The 17,475-nt window shown below is 34.4% G+C and overlaps 2 protein-coding genes across 37 annotated transcripts in view; both read left to right on the plus strand.

The window, feature by feature from the left end:
- The window catches only part of LOC112957604, a 64,769-nt gene extending 61,139 nt beyond the window's left edge, over nucleotides 1-3,630 (plus strand). Inside the window, exons 4-5 of the mRNA XM_026051275.1 lie at nucleotides 1,781-1,994; nucleotides 3,370-3,630. Of these exons, the coding sequence (XP_025907060.1) occupies nucleotides 1,781-1,994; nucleotides 3,370-3,417 (262 nt within the window). The 3' untranslated portion in view covers nucleotides 3,418-3,630. The remainder of the gene's footprint in view (nucleotides 1-1,780; nucleotides 1,995-3,369) is intronic.
- Nucleotides 1,968-17,475, plus strand: part of LOC112957610 (regulating synaptic membrane exocytosis protein 1) — a 192,057-nt gene continuing 176,549 nt past the window's right edge. For all 36 annotated transcript variants that reach the window (XM_026051286.1, XM_026051288.1, XM_026051287.1 and 33 more), the window contains exons 1-2: nucleotides 1,968-1,994; nucleotides 3,370-3,381. The gene's annotated coding sequence lies outside the window, so the exon portion shown is untranslated. The remainder of the gene's footprint in view (nucleotides 1,995-3,369; nucleotides 3,382-17,475) is intronic.

Raw genomic sequence — 17,475 nt, forward strand, 5'->3', positions numbered from 1 at the left:
TCTCTCTTTCTCTCTCTCTCTTTCTCTCTCTCTCTCTCTCTTTCTCTCTTTCTCTCTCTCTTTCTCTCTTTCTCTCTCTCTTTCTTTCTATAAATAAATAAAGATATGTGAGTAATGTTTATTTATAAATAATTAAATTCTATTTTCAATTAAATTTTGCTTAGCGACAGATTGGTCTGCCCTTTGGTCCACACAGAAGGACAAGGTGCAATTGTATTAATACACTTTCTGGACTTCACACAAGATCAGAAAAAGAGTCAGATATACACTACCTTACTGAGAAAAAATAGGAACAGATGTTGTGCTATCTGTTATCTTCCCTTTGCCATATTAGTGGAGTCAGAGCTTACATATCTTACTTTACTGGAAGAGAAGTAAATTTAGTTTCCATGATTCCATCTTTGAATAAAACATTTGATATAATAAGAAATGTACCTACAAACCTCTCTGTTGTTTAAATACATTCCTTTAGCTGGTTCGTGTATGCATTTCTGAACATTTTCACTTGTTTATATGCATTTTAAGTAAGTAGTTGCCAAAGAAATAATGATGAATAATGTACAGGTATAAACCTGTAATCCAATAATGTGGCACTAAGTTTCCTTCTTTCCTTTCCATTCTGTAATTCTTTTGATCCACTTTCCTTGTCTCACCAAGACTGCAAATATTTCTTGAGCAAGTTAGCAAAAACAAAAGCAAAGCAAAAACAAAATTGCTACTCTTGCCAAGTTTTTCATTAGCATAAAGCACTAAGTCTAGGAAGAATCGAATATCTGGCTTTCTTGCTTTGCCTCTTACTATTTCTGTGTCCTCAGAGGAGTGGTGTCCCAGTAAAGTCATTATTTTTAGTGTGAGAGTTGATTGATTTATAAAATCACGAGCAATGGTATTCCTATTCAAACTGAATATGTATATGGGATCTGTATTTCTGTTCATAAAGTTTAATTACCATTTTCTAAGCTTGACTATCATCATAAAGTAAAAATATCCCACTGAAACAGTATTTAGGGGAAATGTTCGTTGTATATGACCTACCACCACTGATTACTTGTTCCTAAAACTTGAAACAAGTCCACCACTCAAAAAGACATTCCTGCACAAACGTAGAATTTTCTGGCTAGAAATACATTGGTTAAATGGTTTGAATCTCCGAGCTGATTAATGGAGTTGGTAGTTCGAAGCAGGTGGAGATGAAGGATGTGATCAAGGCTTCTATAGACAGCATACCTGCTCTTAGCATTTATTAAACTCAAGACTCTGTGTTTCTAATAATAAGCTATTTAGATGTTCTTGGGTTTTTGATATTATCTATGGAGATGTAGATTTAATGCTACATCTGAAACTGTTGTGAGGGATGAGTCTCATAGCAACAAGTAAAGAACATGCTCTTCTGCCAGACAGTATTACCTAACTGAAGCTTGGTTATAATTTTTGATTGTGCTTGCTGTATAAAAAGCTAATGACGATTAAGTGTCAAGGCAGTTATATTTGAGCTTTTATTTTGTACATTTTAGACACTTTAACATAAGGCTGTGCAATTTTAGCCATCTTTGCATATCTTGCTCAATTTGTGTTCAACTGAAATGATTTTTTCACCATCTTTTAAGTAAATCTAATACGAACACTCATATCCTATTGCAGTCTTCCAGATGCTGTGGGTATTTGCTATGAGATGAAATGCACAAGACTATTAGCCTTAGTTGTAAATTGGAATTAAAAATATAGGGTAATTGTGTTTCCTTCCATTCTTGCTATATAAACTTTTTTCTCATCTATGCAGGAGGTTGCATCAGCAATTTGAAAGCTATAAAGAACAAGTAAGAAAGATAGGGGAAGAAGCTCGCCGTTACCAGGGAGAGCACAAGGATGATGCTCCAACATGTGGAATCTGTCATAAAACAAAGTTTGCAGATGGTTGTGGCCATTTATGCTCTTATTGCCGGACCAAGTTTTGTGCTCGATGTGGAGGTCGTGTCTCTCTACGATCAAACAATGTAAGTGTTTTGACATCTGCTTGTAATAAAAAGCCTTCTTGGCATTGTCAAACTATAGTTTGTTCATTAAGTTTGTCATTTCATGCTTCATTTTATTAGAATATTTCATTCATCGATTTGTTATGAAGCGGTTGTAGAGGGAATCGTGTTTAATATTTGTGAAGATGCAGGATTCACAATTAAAATAAGAGAATATGTAGTATAGGTTGTATTGAGTGATGCTTAAAGAAAACATTCCTATTTTGGTTAGAATGAAAGAAAAGACCATTTGTTGAGTTAAAAGTCCATTTTGAGAAGTTCTGATCGTTCACTTATTCTGTATCTCTTTAAAAAAGTTTTTCATTACATTTTTAGATTTCTCTTATCCATCCTCTTCTGGTTAGGAAAAGAATCTTTCCTAGCATACTGAGAGTGTAATATCAGTATATTTTTATTTTAATTTAAAAGTGAAACTACAGATTAATCTGGACTAGATATTTCACTTCAAGGCAGGTGAGATTAATCTTTCTCCCCCTGACTTGCAAAAAAAAAAAAAAGTGTCTGCAAAACTCAAGGCTGACCTGGCATAGTCTCCATCTAGACAGCCCATTACAAGCAACTAACTATTCATTTGTACACTATTCATATGTACACTATTCATAGGTTCTGTATTTGGAAGGCCATTATCCAATGTTTATTTTTGGCTCATCATCTAGTAAATGGTGTATTATTAAACATTTTACAAACACCCTTCTGAATGTTCTGAAATTTCATATAAACTAAAATAAAATGACTCAGAAAAGTACCTTTTTATCGTTATTTTGTGAGCTTTCCATAGCCCTGATTTCTTGTGCCTGGATTAACTTAAGTTTAATTAAATTCCTGAAAAAAATCATGTAGGTGTGATGGGTGAAATGCTGATATATTCATATTTTTAGTGGTTGCATTATATTGCATCACCTGCAGGTGGTATCATTAGAACAAGTCTGTGAAAATCTTGTTTACTTTGCTGTATTAGGCTATAATATTAATCGGAGCATATCGGACAGTTGRCTCAGAAAGAAATTGAACATATTTTAACTATTTTTCATCTACTCTTGCAAGTCACAGAAAGGGAAACTTCCATTCATTTGTAACTTCTATATTGTTTGTTATATTGCTCATACTTCGATTATACTTTGTGTTTGGGTGGGATATGTGTTTTATACTTATGCAATGGTGTAATCCTTTTATTTAAAGCTTCTTTTCTAATCTTATGTTTTTATCTCTCTGTAGAAAGTTTATTAGAATTGCATTTCTTTGAAATCTGCCTATTAATACTTGCCTACTTTGTTCTTTTTCTCTTCTTTTTTTTCTTTTCTCTTTTTATTCTGCTTCCTTGGATGCTTTCCCAAAGGAGGATAAAGTGGTTAGAATCCATGCTTTTTATCATTTCTTATTATAATGTTGTTAGTTAACTGGGAAAGATATTCATGTTAAAAAATGAAGTTCTAAAATGATCCAAAGGGGAGGAGGGGAGGAGTAGCAAAACTCACAACCAGACGCCTCCCATCCTCTAGCTGAACAAAGTTTTAAAGCCAACCCAGCAAGGAAAACTAAGATTATTCTTGGGTTTTGTCAAAATTAAGACAATGGAAGCAATTCATTAAAAATCAAGGATTATTAATCCCAATAGACTAAGAGTAGAGAAAGTAATAAAATATAATAAAACTTTATTTAATAAAAATGACATTGATTAGGAATCCTGGTTTTTGCATGCAAGGTCCTTCCAGCTGATTCAGGAAATCTAATTTTAAAATTAAAATGTAATATTACACTGATTTGTATTGCTTGCTGTGTTTCACTTCTGACTGCAACCAAGATTCAGGGAACCCTTCTGAAATCATCTTTTTGATTTTGAAATGAATTGATTTTGCAGTTGAAATACTTGTCTGGGCAAAAGATGACCTTTTAAAGCCAAACATAAATGTGGTGAGGAAAATGGAGGGAATCCATTGGGAATGAGTAATGATAGCATTTCAAAAAATGCTGAAACTGCTTTGGCACCCAATGCAATAGTAGCCTCCACATCACTCATACCTGTGCTGCTTCAGAAATAGGTCAGTCCAGTTGCCCCTTCTCTGCATCCTTTGTGCAGAGGAAATGGTGGCAGTATTCCCGTTTATGGCAGGTCAGGAAAAGATATTCTGGACTTTCAACCTGGGGACTTGGATAGTGGGAAGCAGTTACTTTAAGTAAGCTAYTTCACTGTTACTTCAGCTGAAATCAGTGCAAAGTCACTACAACCTGGTATAGCTTTTAGCTTGCAGGTGGTGCTGATGCACTTGGGCTACAGCATGGTGGCTAATATCAGAGGGCAGAAGGAAACTGCAATTAGTGCAAAGCTGACAGAGAAAAGCCTTCTYTCTGTGCACTGTGGTATTTTTCCCTTGAGGCAAGAGTTTCCACACCCATTCATAACAAGGTGCTACCCAAATAAGAGAGGAAGACCAAGTGTGATCTCCAGCATCGGTAACATCTGTTAGAGGTAGCCTTTACATTAAGGATGAAGCAGCTCCCTAATGTCTGTCTCTGAGTTGTTTTCTGTTTTATTTTCCAGTTCCTAATGGATGTGGTTGATTTTCTAATGGCTATGAAATATGGCTGGCTGCACTTTCATTCCACTGKTTTTTTTTATGTGCAGCTCKGTCTGAACAATGTAGTGAAACAACYCAGGACCTCTGATCTGTTCCATTTTATTAGTCTAAATCACTTAGGACAGAGTGGAGAAGTTTTCACTTGCTATTGATCTGTTGCTAAAGGAGTGCATCGCTGATGACTCCACTGGAGTGTATTAAAAAGCTAGTGCTTTTGCAGCAGAAAACAGCTTTAGGACCAGAAACAACAAAGCTCTTAAGTGCTCAAAGTGCCACTCAGGTACAATTTAGCCTCTTAGGTCTTGGAGAGGGGAATCCAGGGGAATCTGGATTGCATATACTTATTTGGAGAGGTGACAGCTTAGTTATTTCTCTTTGACTGGTGCCGTTTGAAACCCAGAAAATAGGGCCTGAGCACATAAGTTCCCTGAAGATATGCTGAAAAAATACCTAATTCAGTTCTAACTTCAGTTAAAGATAACCTTGTTGTTTGCACTTGCCTTGGTTTAGGTTTTGCCATTGTTGAACCCCAAGCTTTGACATGCCAAGAAAATGCCCTAATAACATACATGAAAATACCATTTATACCTTGTAAAGAGGCTAAGCTACTGCTCATTCACCACTGAAGAATTACAGGGCTCAGCAGGACATTAGGCAGCAGTTGAGCCTGATGATGTGAGGAGCACAGGGAACTTTCTTATACCGTACACTTTYCTGAACAGTGCCTTTCTCTGAAAGCTAACAGACCATACAGAATATATTAATTAAAAAGATGATTAAATAACTGCCAAATAATGGCTTTTATAAGTAGAACAATTGGAATAATTTATATAAAGCAACACCAGAAAAATCTTATTTATTAATTATTTTCAGTGACTCAACATTACTGACTAGCTTCTCTTTATCTGGTGTGTTGAATGGTGGCAGTTTGATGCATGTTTAGAAGAGTCTTGTTCTCTCCATGTGATTTTTACCTCTATAAATAATATTAAAGCAAATGTACCAAGTTGCTACAAGCTAGGGGATTTGTAAGTTGGAAAGCTTGGTGAAGTGTGAATTCCTGAAGTTCCAGGCTCCAAAAAGTCCAGCATAACCCCAGATTCAAGGTGTTTCCATCAGAGGTGGAGATTTAAGCCAGTAATGGTAGTACTAATGAGACCTCACCTTGGATGTTGTGTACCATGTTACCCATTTTTAATAATGATAATGTGATAAGTGCAAAGGAAGTCATATAAAGGATGATCAAAGGAATGAAGAGTTCATCATATGAGAGCAGACTAGGGAGGTTAGAGAAGTAAAAGCTAGAGAAAATATAATTGATATCTAGACATACAGTAAGTTTAAATATTAAGCAATAAAAAACCCCACTTATCTAGAGGACAATGAATAAGTAAGACTAAATGCATGTAAATGAGCCACATTTTTGCAGTGGGTAGCATGAAGCTTTGGGAAAATCTTTGCTATGATTCTTTGGAAGGGAAATTAAAAACCTCAGGAAAGTTTTAAAGGCAAATTTAAGATTTATATGATATGGTTGCTTGTGACTGTATGTGAGCCCTTAAGAGGTCCCTTCCAGGTCTTATGCTTGGCTAAGATGTTTTTTAGAATGTGGTATGAATGATACAATTATTTAGGGAAAGCCTTTGGAGACATATTTTTTCCTTTTAAGGTAAATGTCAAATATTTTCAAGAAGTATTTAAAAATATAGACCAGAACTTAATATATACAATTTTCTCTCCCTACTTTACATAATACATGATAACCCAAAATATGAATTCCTTGTATTGGGAGTCAATAGACATCCTACTTTAATTATGACAATTCTGTGATGAACACTTACAAAATAAACAGTAACTGATGCATCCTAGTAGTTAATGAGGCACATACCTTTTAATGATTCTTATTTGAATATGTCAAGAGGATTTAATAAATGTATAATTTAAGTTTGTGCATGTGCTTTAGATATTGGTTAGCTTTTCATGTTTTTTACCCAAGCCTACTCTTTCTTCACGTGGTTGCAGACAGATTATGTTTAATGGGAACATTTTCAAATGAGAAGACTGTTAATTTAGTTACTAAATTCAGGCTTAGCTTTAGTAATCTACTAATTAGTAGTAATCTACTGAGAATATTCATTGGGTTCATACTGTTAGTAGTAATCTCAGCAATGGTTGTGCTTGCTGAAAACAGTCGGTGATTTTAAGGTATGTATTAAAAAATAAAAGTGACTTCATTCATATTACCTTCATATTCAGAAAGGATGTTAATGTCATGGCAGCCTGCTCACGATGAGCAGTGAACACTGAATATGCTTAGTAAGAAAACAATATTAGTAAAAGCATTTTGCATAGGGCAGCATTTCAGAAGGAAGTAATGTACTTCCTTTAAAAAAGCTGACATTACTTGGTGTTTTCTAGATATTTTACAATTTCTCATGAAATGTCAGCTCTTGTGCTCCTGATCTTAGTATTTCTGCTCCATACAGCAGCATTTGAATTGCCAACATAGCGACAGGTTTGTTCATTTACTTGTTTCCATTTTGTTCACCCTTCTCTCTGATGTGAACTATCAATGTGAATAGGGCAGGGTAGACATGAGCAAAATGTCTGGCTGATGGTACCCTACGGTTTGGCAAAGAATGGCAAAAATTTGATTCAATCCTCCCCAAATTGTAGCTGTCACTGCTTGTTCTTTTCTTTAATATAGTTGTGCTAGAGCCTTGTATAGCAAAAAAACACTTGATAATAAAACAGGACCTTTACATTGTTCCTGTAAAAATATTTTCCTAATATTTGCTTACAAGTGTAGAAAGATAAATTTCCTGTATAAGCACCTAATGCATGAAGATGTGCAGCTCTTTTCCTCTCTTCTTAAGGAAACAGAGATACATTTCAGGGTACAAAACTAATCTGGAATGAGAGAATGCAGTTTCTTTAAAACAAAATTGAAGTGTTCTGTGATGTGAGGTGGATCTTTTAAACTATGTGAAATTCATTCAACAGTGCCAGAAAGAATTAGGTGGAAGAGTAATGCCTCAGCGTAGGCCACGTATTTTTCTCTAGAAATGAGTTCATAGACTTCATTAAGATTGCAATTTTTGATTAGAAGTAAAAATAGATGGGAGCAAATGATGATTCTTAACAAAAGTTGTGTTACCATTCTTCCATTTTTTTTTCAGAAAAATTAGAGCAGTATAAATGACTCTTTTCTATTTCCATATCAAAGGATGATTGAAAGGAAATCAGGATGTGAAATACGTAATAGATAAAAAATGATTTTACTCAATGTTGTGCTGTGTTTGTGGAAAATAATGTCAACTGGCAGTGTTGAGATACGAGGGATTAAGATTTCTGATCTAGGTTTGACTAAAATTATTTCCATTTTATTATGTCAGAGATTACACTGTGAAAGAAAGACAACTTGGAAACATTTCTTTAATTGTATGTCAAGTGTTTCTACAGAGAGTTTGTCATTTACTTCCTTTAAATTATATTTAAAATTTATTCACCTAATGGCTTGCTACTTTAGGCATTAACAATTTGAATGCACATGCTGTGCAATTCAGCTGTGTTCTAATAATTCTACCAGTTTTTARTACCGTCAGAACAAAATTTCTGGATTGTAAAGAATGTTTTTACGTTTCTTTTCACAGAAGTCTTATGTCAAATTGTCCATTAACAGTCTGATATATGTAAGTTCTGCCTAACACAGCTGTAGCACCTATTTTTTTTCCTTTAAAGGAGGTAAAATTACATGGCAAATTGTAAAGTGATAGCAGATAAATTATCTCTCTGTCACATTCAGTGCTGCTTATTTCCTAAAAGATTTGTTTTTCATATGTATCTGGAAAGAAGCACTGTTTTGCAGTAATTCCTCACTAAAACTACTGCTTTCAGTGCATAAAAGGAGAAAAAAGATAAAGGAGTCTTGTCGGGAAGCTGAAGGARTCTACCTCAAGTAAGACGCAGAGCTTATTTTAGCCTTATTTCTGCCAAATGAGTTCACTGTTGAGCAAATCTCAGTGCTGTAATTTTTAAAAGAAATTTTTAAAACTAGCTACTCTTCACTAAGTTTCTTCAACTTCACTTTAAGTCTTTCAGTGTCCAGCTAGTTTATATGATAATTCCTTCTTGTACACCCAAAAAAAGGGCAGTTAATGCTCAGTATATCTAGGTCCTGAAGTTAACCTCATCAAAGCTTTTTTTTTTTTTTTTTTTTTTTTTTTTTCTTTTTTTTTTTTTTTTTTCTGTAGCTTTAGATTAACATGAATTCAGTAACCACCCACTTGTGCTGCTGTGGCTTATCCAAGTTTAATTTTTCTGCCAGCCAAACATTTAAACTGTTTACTGTAGGTGATTCAACCACTGATGATCAAGGAACTGTATTGCTACTGTAACCTTCTTCTTTATCCCATAGTAAAGAGCCCCTAAGCTTTTTTTTTTCTTTTTTCTTTGCTCTTAGCACACATGCTCAATAAGACAGTAGTCAGCAAAAATCCTACTTAAATAATATTGGAAAATCCATGACATTTAATGGAGGGTAAATAAGAACAACTTTGTTAATTTTCTGCAGCATTGTTATCTGTTAACTTATTTTTTTTTGTGGTCTTTTATCATTTGATTCAAATTAACCAATTCAAGTTAAAGAATATAAGATTTTTATTTTTATTTTAGTTAAGGAAATTTCAATCACAGTGTGATTGGAGTGTAAAAATTCCTCCTCTTGCAAAAACTTGCCTTAAAAAATAGGTAATATATTGATAAAACCTCCAAGGTCAATAAGGCTGTATCTGAGAGTTTTATTCCACCTCCTTCTTTAAATAAAATCATATGCAGTGTAGATTTCTCTATATGTGGTTTGTATAAATGAACATAAACATCTATATGCCATTTTTACGCTCATTTTTTCAACAGTAAAATTACCTAATTTGTTTTTGGAAGGATACTGTCTTTTATTCARTTTTGTCTTTTATAGAGTTTTCATTTGAACAAAGAACATCTWTTCCCATATTGACACTTTTGGCCCAAATGTATGTCATTTCTAAGCATGAGATGCTTAAGAAAAGTCTTATTTCTTTTCTTTGGTATTCTTAAGTATTATTTAAATTTTCAAAAGTATAAAAAATAGTATTCTGTTCCCTTTTTAATACTGCACTTTCTTTAAAAATATTCCTTAGCCTGAGAATAAAATAAGATTTTGTAATTTGATTTTTTAAATGTCTTCCACTGCCTTCTGCATCAACAGATGTTTTCCTTTTAATTCCCTTTTTACATTAGCAGGTAATAAATGATCCCAGCATAAATAAGCAGGTGTTGCATTGGTTGATCTCTGAAAATCTGAAAGAGTTAAGGATAGATGGTACTAGAAGGTTGAGATATAGCTGTGCTTTCAAAAATRTAACAGTATAGAAAAATATTTGTTCACTTATCTGTTAAAAATATACATTAATCTATTCCCTAAATCTCTGTAAGTAAAGAGAAGATGTAAGGATCTTTTGTAAGGGCAAATATTTTCCGTATTTGCACATTTGCAAATGTGTAAGAGAGCAGTAAACAAAATAAATTCTAATGATTTAAATCTGAGATGAGGCTTATTGTAAATGAGTGTTGCACTTGAAGAAGAAAGAACATTACACAAGTAGAGAACATTAGCAGTGAAGTGCAATATTAAGAAGTCATTTGCTCACGCAGCTTAATTAATCAATGCTGTCTGTAAGCAGTGAATGAGATTTGGGAGACCTCAAGAGGTTATAACATCCAAGTACCAACTRCTGTCTGCTTAGTTAGCTGAAAGAAAAATAACAAAATAATAAAGTAGCTGTAAATAACTGCTTATTCTAAYGGCTTATGAGTGTAACACTGAATAGGATCTGGATCCTTTCTCTGCARTGAAGCTCAGCATTGAAAGTGAAAATGTATGACTGTGTAGATTTAATGTGCTAACATGTACTTATCTGGTCTAAGTTAAAAGAATGCAGCATAAACAGTTTGAATTGGACAATTCCGATCATTCTTTGTTAGTCAGAAATAGTTACATAATTTTATAAAATTAGGACCAAAGAAGCAACCAATTTAAAAAATGCTGTGGTGCAAGGGATTGTGTTCATACACATAAAATCAGTTTTTCTTTCTACATTTCATTGCTTAGAATTAATAATAATGAGAGTTTGGAAATATGTTAGTAGCTAATCATCCTTTTTCCTGTGATTGTGCCATCAAAGTGATTTGTAGACAGGTACAATGATAGTTATGTATACAATTAAAACCCTAAATTTAAGTTGGACATTTCTTCTTTATTGAGGGAAGTCTGTAGCAGGACYTTTTAGCAATAAATTTTTAATGCTACCTCATTGCTAACTCTCAGTGAACACTAAGGCTTATATTATAATAAATATTTAAGGCATGTACGGTAAATACTTAAGGCTCATATCTTCTCTTATTTTAGGGGGCAGGCTTGGTTAAATGCTGACAATCTGTATCTGTGTAGATGGTTTTGGCCACCAGAGCTTTACAAACAATTGTTTGGGAATGGGGCCAAGTCGCTCAGTTTTCTTCCACACCAGCTGACACCCAGCTTTACTTCTGGAGAGCGTCATCATACTTAGCTTAGCTGCTAAGGGTGTTGACTTTGCCAGAACGTTGGTCTGTATGTATGCTAATTGTCAAAGCATGACCACCCCATGGATCTGTTTCTCCTCCTCCAGCGTTAAAAGCAGAAAGCAACAGAAATTACCCAAAGCAAAATTCAGCCTTAATTCCACGTGCAAATGTTAAGTTTAAGCAGTGCAAGCTGCAGTTCCAACTGACATGTCATCATACTTTTTTAAAGTGGTTCTTGCTCTCATTCAGCATATATATATTTAATTGTCTTAATTTTCCCCAAGATACTACTTTTCAAGTCCTGTAATTCATTATGAGTTCCTTTGCATTTATTATTACCCTTGGATAATAAGGCAAATGTAATTTCATTATCCTTAATGAGAGACACTTACCTTTCCAGCATCATAAACCCAAAATTGCACTGCCTTTTTCATTGCCATTATCCAATTTGCAGCCACTATCATGTCTGAGTTTCTTTTTTCCTACTGAAATTAAGCCAATATTCTTTGCAAGGTACAACGTATTGATGCTGGATTTATTGACTTCATTTCTGTAGTGGAATTACATGTAAGTTGTCAGCAGTACCAAAATGTGCAGTATCAGTAAAGATTTCTGAAATGCTATATACCATGTGTTACAAATATAGAAATAGTCCATTTGCAATGGAGTACAGAACTAATGAGCAAATATGCTATGTTAATAAAAGAGTTGTAGAAGTATCTCCCGTTGTTTGTGATATTCCACAGGAATACACTTATAATACGAGCCTTAAAAAATAAAATTTTAAAATACCTGTTTGTATAACAGATACTTCTTTTTCTATTATGTGCATGTCATATTCTTTTCACCCTTAATCTCAGTCTGTAAAGAAGTCATCTTGGAGTAGAAAATCAAGGAAKTTGAGGTGCAATCCAGAGATTATGAATGGTATAGGTAGCTTTAATTTGTCTATTCCTAGGTCCTCTAGAATTGTACTTGTATATATTTAGTGTATCCAAATGTTAGGGGATTAYCTAGACTTCTGACTCTTTTGAAATTAATGATCTGGAAGCTTAGGTAAAGGATGATGTGGAAGCCATTGTCTTCCAGCTGACTGAGGATGGGATGAATGCAGCTATATCCCACTTTCCTACTGTATATCTGTACAGTGAGTCTAATAATTGGAAGTGAATTAATGTTGTGCAACCCTTCGACAATAGAAATTCAGTAAAAGTGCCATTATTGCTGTTAACAACCGTGTAATGTGCACGCTTGTACTCTGTCAGATCACGCTTGCCTAATACTTACCCAGCATATGTTCAGGTTGGAGGCAGTCTAATAATTGAGGAAATATATGGCAATCAGAAACATAAATGTGCATAATCTGCAGCTATTCCTTGAATGTTTCACATAAACATACTCGAAATTCATGCGTGTACCTATGAGGGGAGTGGGGGACCACATATGCAATATGGCAACTTGGACAAGCTCAAGGAGGTTGCTTTTGTATTCCATCATSCATAGCTTCAGGAAGAATGGGGGAAAAACGTCCAAGGGGAAACTGAGTGGATACAGGTGGGGAATACCCAGGAGCATGGCATCAAGGTGGCAACATGTCCCAAGGAGATGTCAACATATAGGTAGGGTGTGAAGCCAGTCTACAGGAGTTGTAGGAACTGCGTAGAAATGGCTTCATGGAAGCCTCTGAAAGTTACTGGAGGTAGAACAGGGCTGGAGGGAAGGGTTTACTTTGCAAAGAGAAATTGGRTAGGCAAATGTTTCAAATTGCCCGAATTTTAGTCTGCTTCAACCAGAAATTATGAAACTTGGTTTCTTTTCTATTTGATATTCTCATGGAATTCAGCCTGATACTGGAGACACTGTTGATCTGAATAGTAAACATGCTGAAGACCCAGCCCAGGAAAATGCCTCGCTTTTGTTTAGACTCAGGTGCTCCAAGGAATTTGTTATTTAGTGGGATACCTTGGGGGGATATTGCAGCCCATCAGAGCTGTCTTGTGAGGTCCAGAGAGCTCAGTCAGAATTACTAGTTCTCCAGTAATGCCTAATGGAGGAGCTTCTTTTAGCTAAGCAAGGGTTTTTTATTTCCCATAGCAGTCTGTTTTCTAGATACACTTGTTTCTTACTGCAACAAAATAAGCTCCCCTAGTTGAAATTGTGCCATACAGTGGTATTTGAGAGCAGTCCTCTTGTATAAGTATACATTTTTAACATGCTTTCATTAAAGAGCTATTGTAAGTTTTCTCCAGGTCCTGGTCTCCTGGACCATCCTTCTGTGAGAAAGCCTTTGCCAACAGAACTGCCAGAACCCCCAGCTCAGCTTCTGGTGATCTATGTTCTCCATGGTCACTACAGAGATAGCGTGTGTCCCGCTGCCAAACACATGGGAACACTTTAATTTAAACTTGGGTGGATTTGACAGCCCGGGATGTGCCCCTCTTTCCCCTAAAAGACTTTCCTTCTTGGAATTTATATCTTTCAACTTGATTCATTATACCTTGTTTTGCATAAAATCCTTTCAAGTTATGGAATTTTGAACTCAAACTTTCTGGAGCAAGTAAGACCATATTATACTACATTATGAATAGTATTTCTATAGTTAGGAATGCTGCGGAGCTACAGTTCTTTGTTATTAGTTGTTACAAAATGGTGTCAAGACATTACATATAACAACATTTAGCATCTGAATTGTGGGGCTGTTTTGTTGAAAGATACCTAGATTTTCAATGTTAGTTTAAAAAAATGCTACAAAGATTTAATAATATTTATGACCTTTTAAGCATTATGAGAAACTGACAAACAGAAAAAAGAAATCTGGAAAACAAAGTGATTATTAGGCCTAGATGTAATCTGCTCTTTCTGTCTCTTTTTGTAATACATAACCTTAATCCTCATCCTGGATTAAAATTCAGTGTATTTTTAGCCAGGCTATGGCCTACATAAAGGATGCTTCCATCTCTGTTTTTATATCTTTTATATTTTTTACATCCTTTAATGCTTCTACTTAATAGATCATAACAGATGGATACTGCCACCTATATATCTGCAAGTCTGCAAGCAGTGAGGGTTTCTGACAGTTTGTCATGGATACACCGAAGGTATATGATTTTATGCAGTGTAATTCTTGAGGCTGAGCATAGATCTGAGTATATTAACTTCATGACTGTGTAACAGCAAGCCAGAACAGTAAATTAAAACAGAGGAAGATTTCTCTCCCTGCTTTTTTTCCATTTTATTTTATTTTATTTTATTTTATTTTATTTTATTTTATTTTATTTTATTTTATTTTATTTTATTTTATTTTATTTTATTTTATTTTATTTTATTNTTATTTTATTTTATTTTATTTTATTTTATTTTATTTTATTTTATTTTATTTTATTTTATTTTATTTTATTTTATTTTATTTTATTTTATTTTATTCCATTACTACCCTTTCAGCAGATAAATGAAGCTACTCTGGCAAATCTGTGGATATTCTGTGTTGCAGGCTATTCCCCATTGCTCTATACACAGCATATGTTTTGCTGTGAGTCTGATGATGATGAGTCTGTGAAAGTCAAGCTGAGCCTGTTGCTTGTGTTAAAGGAGCTACCGACCCTCTTGGTCTTCTCTGTGGACCAACACGCCTACCCACCAACCTGGGTGGGAAGCAGTTCCAGATGGAAAGTCAGCATTATGTGTGATCTGTATCTAAACTTTTATTAAACTTACTGGAGATGTAGTTAATCAGTGTCCTCCAAGCGACAGATTGCCCGGAATTGGCTCTAAATTTTTCCCTAGCTCTTTTAACTGTATTGATTAAGGGCTCTTGTTTGTGGAAGCACAGGCAACTCGTGTCGTACTAGATGCTATAGAGTCTTAGCTTTATGTACAATTTCTGCTTTCTTTGGTGACTTTACTAGATTTAATCTTTTGATTTGATGCCCTAAATAATAGCTCATTTTCAATATAAAGAGTGTATATTTTTGAAACTTTTCTTTGGAAAATCATCCTCTTGAAATCCTCATTTAATTMTTTTTCTTAAAGGGAGATAATATTTTATAGAATCAGTGATAAACAGTTTGTCATCACCCTTATTAGTTTGTATTCATTTTTCATTTTGTTCTTAACTCTAAGAGACAGCAATCCATATTTTATTGTTTCATTATAGAACTGTTCATATGCCACTGAGAATTCTATATTTAGATGCATCTATACTATAAATGTAGACATGGCAATTGCTATGAGTTGAGATCACCTTTATCTCCTTGCTTCTATTCTAGGTTGTTGTTTTCCATCGTTTTAAGCATATAACTTGCCRGAAAATACTTCAACCATAATTATTATTTCTTAGCAGTTTATCTTAATTAATAGCTGAAAGTTACCTACTCAGTCATTTTTTCCCCTGGGTCTATGGGCTTTCTTAGATGGCTAACTTATCTGACCTGTAACTTCCCTTTCCACTTTACATGTCACACAGTATTGTATTAAACAAGTGCAATGATTCAAGTACTTCAAACAAGAAGGAAAGAGAACAGTATTCAAGATTAATATAGTAACTTTCAGACTTCTGTCTTTGGGGTGACTAAGTACAGCAAATACTAAAAATGTTTCCAAAAGGAAAATCTCGTGTGCTTGCACGCCAAGTGACATAGCATAATCTCAGCAACAAATTCAAGCAAAGCCTATATGTATGTAGTAACATTTCTTATGGAGGGTAAGTAAATAAGTACAGATTTAGAAACTGAAAGAAAAAAAAAAAAGTGTTTCTAAGTTGATTTAGTGTGAAAAACAGCCATTAAAATCATATAAAAATTTGTGACTTCTGTGCAAAGACCTTGACATTCCAAAAGGATTGACGCAGCAAATGCTTTAGAAGGGAAGAACAAAACTTACACATAAATCAAAGGGTAAAAATATTCTTATCATCAGTGTTTAAAAAAATAAAAATAAAAAACACACAACACTTCTGTTGGTTGAACATGAAACTTCAGAATAGTTCCTGTTTACTAGGCAGGACAGAAAAAAGTAAAGGGTTGGCAAACAGGAGGTGGTAATCCTCAGTGATTACTGCAGAAGCAGCTTGTAATGCTGGGTTTCCCTTCAGAGCTTTAGTTTCTCACTTTTGATCTGCCATGATTTTTCTACTGTGTTGTAAGAATCTTCTGCTCTTTTGAGTAGCTCTTTTGTGAGGTGGCTGGTTTTAGTGCAGGTGCTTGTCAGTGGGTTCATTGATGTCGATCTGATTGATTTTACCCAAATAAGACTTGCCATTAAGCTTGCAAAAAATGCATATGTCTTAAATGAAGAAAAAAACTCCATTCCTGCCACATGTGTTCCTTCTTTTCTGACATCTAAAAACAAAATAAAAGCATCTGAAGAACTATAGAATGAAACTTAAAAATCAAGCAAAATACCACTACAGGTCTGAATCAAGGAGGAACCATTCCCCTTGAAATGTATCATTTATCTATTTGAAACAGAGATGTTTCAAAATGAAATACCCTCTGTAGTGACAATGTGGCAACCCAGTTTTGTTGCTTCTCCCATGAACTCGCTTCCTTTGCATTTTCCTTATTTGTCACACTTTCTCCATGTTGCCTCTCTCTGAAATTTTCTCTTCCATTTATTCTTGTCTCTTTAGATTTATTTTCCTCTTTACCCTACTTTGAAATTTTCTCCCTCTTTGTCCCTATCTCTTTGTTCTTTGCTTGTTGTATCTGTCTCATTCCACAAGTATTTGCTTGTATTCTTTTGTGTAGAGACAATAAAAAGCAGAAGTGGTTAAAAGAAAGTTATTAAAGAGCAGAGCACAGGGCCAGAAGAGTCTGACCTCTAGTAAACCAGCTGTATTTAAGCTGGGATAAACCCGTGGTTTTATATAATCACTAAAACTTACTGAAACAGCTAGAGTAAAACAGTAGTAACCTTATTAATATGTACTCTATTGACCTGATTGAAGTATTTCAATACAAAATAGAAATTAATTGCAAACTAGTGAGAAATATAAATGAATGGTTAAACTTACATTTTAGAAACAGTAAATACTAATGGAATAAAAGCCTCTAGAAAAMCCTGAATAAAAAAAAAATGTCATGTCGATGAAGGTGAAATTGTCTGATTTTTTTTACTACGTCCGTTTTGGATCTGAATAAATAAAGATGTTTTGTTTGTCTAGGCTGATGCTGGTAGGTATATTATGTAATCTGAATTATTAAAAATGTTCTAAAATGGACCCAGGAGAACTTGTATAGGTCAAATCAGGACTGTGAGGAAAGGTACTG

This window comes from Nothoprocta perdicaria, unplaced genomic scaffold, assembly GCF_003342845.1.
Source record: "Nothoprocta perdicaria isolate Ctin4 unplaced genomic scaffold, notPer1 scaffold_74, whole genome shotgun sequence".
Lineage (NCBI taxonomy): Eukaryota > Metazoa > Chordata > Aves > Tinamiformes > Tinamidae > Nothoprocta > Nothoprocta perdicaria.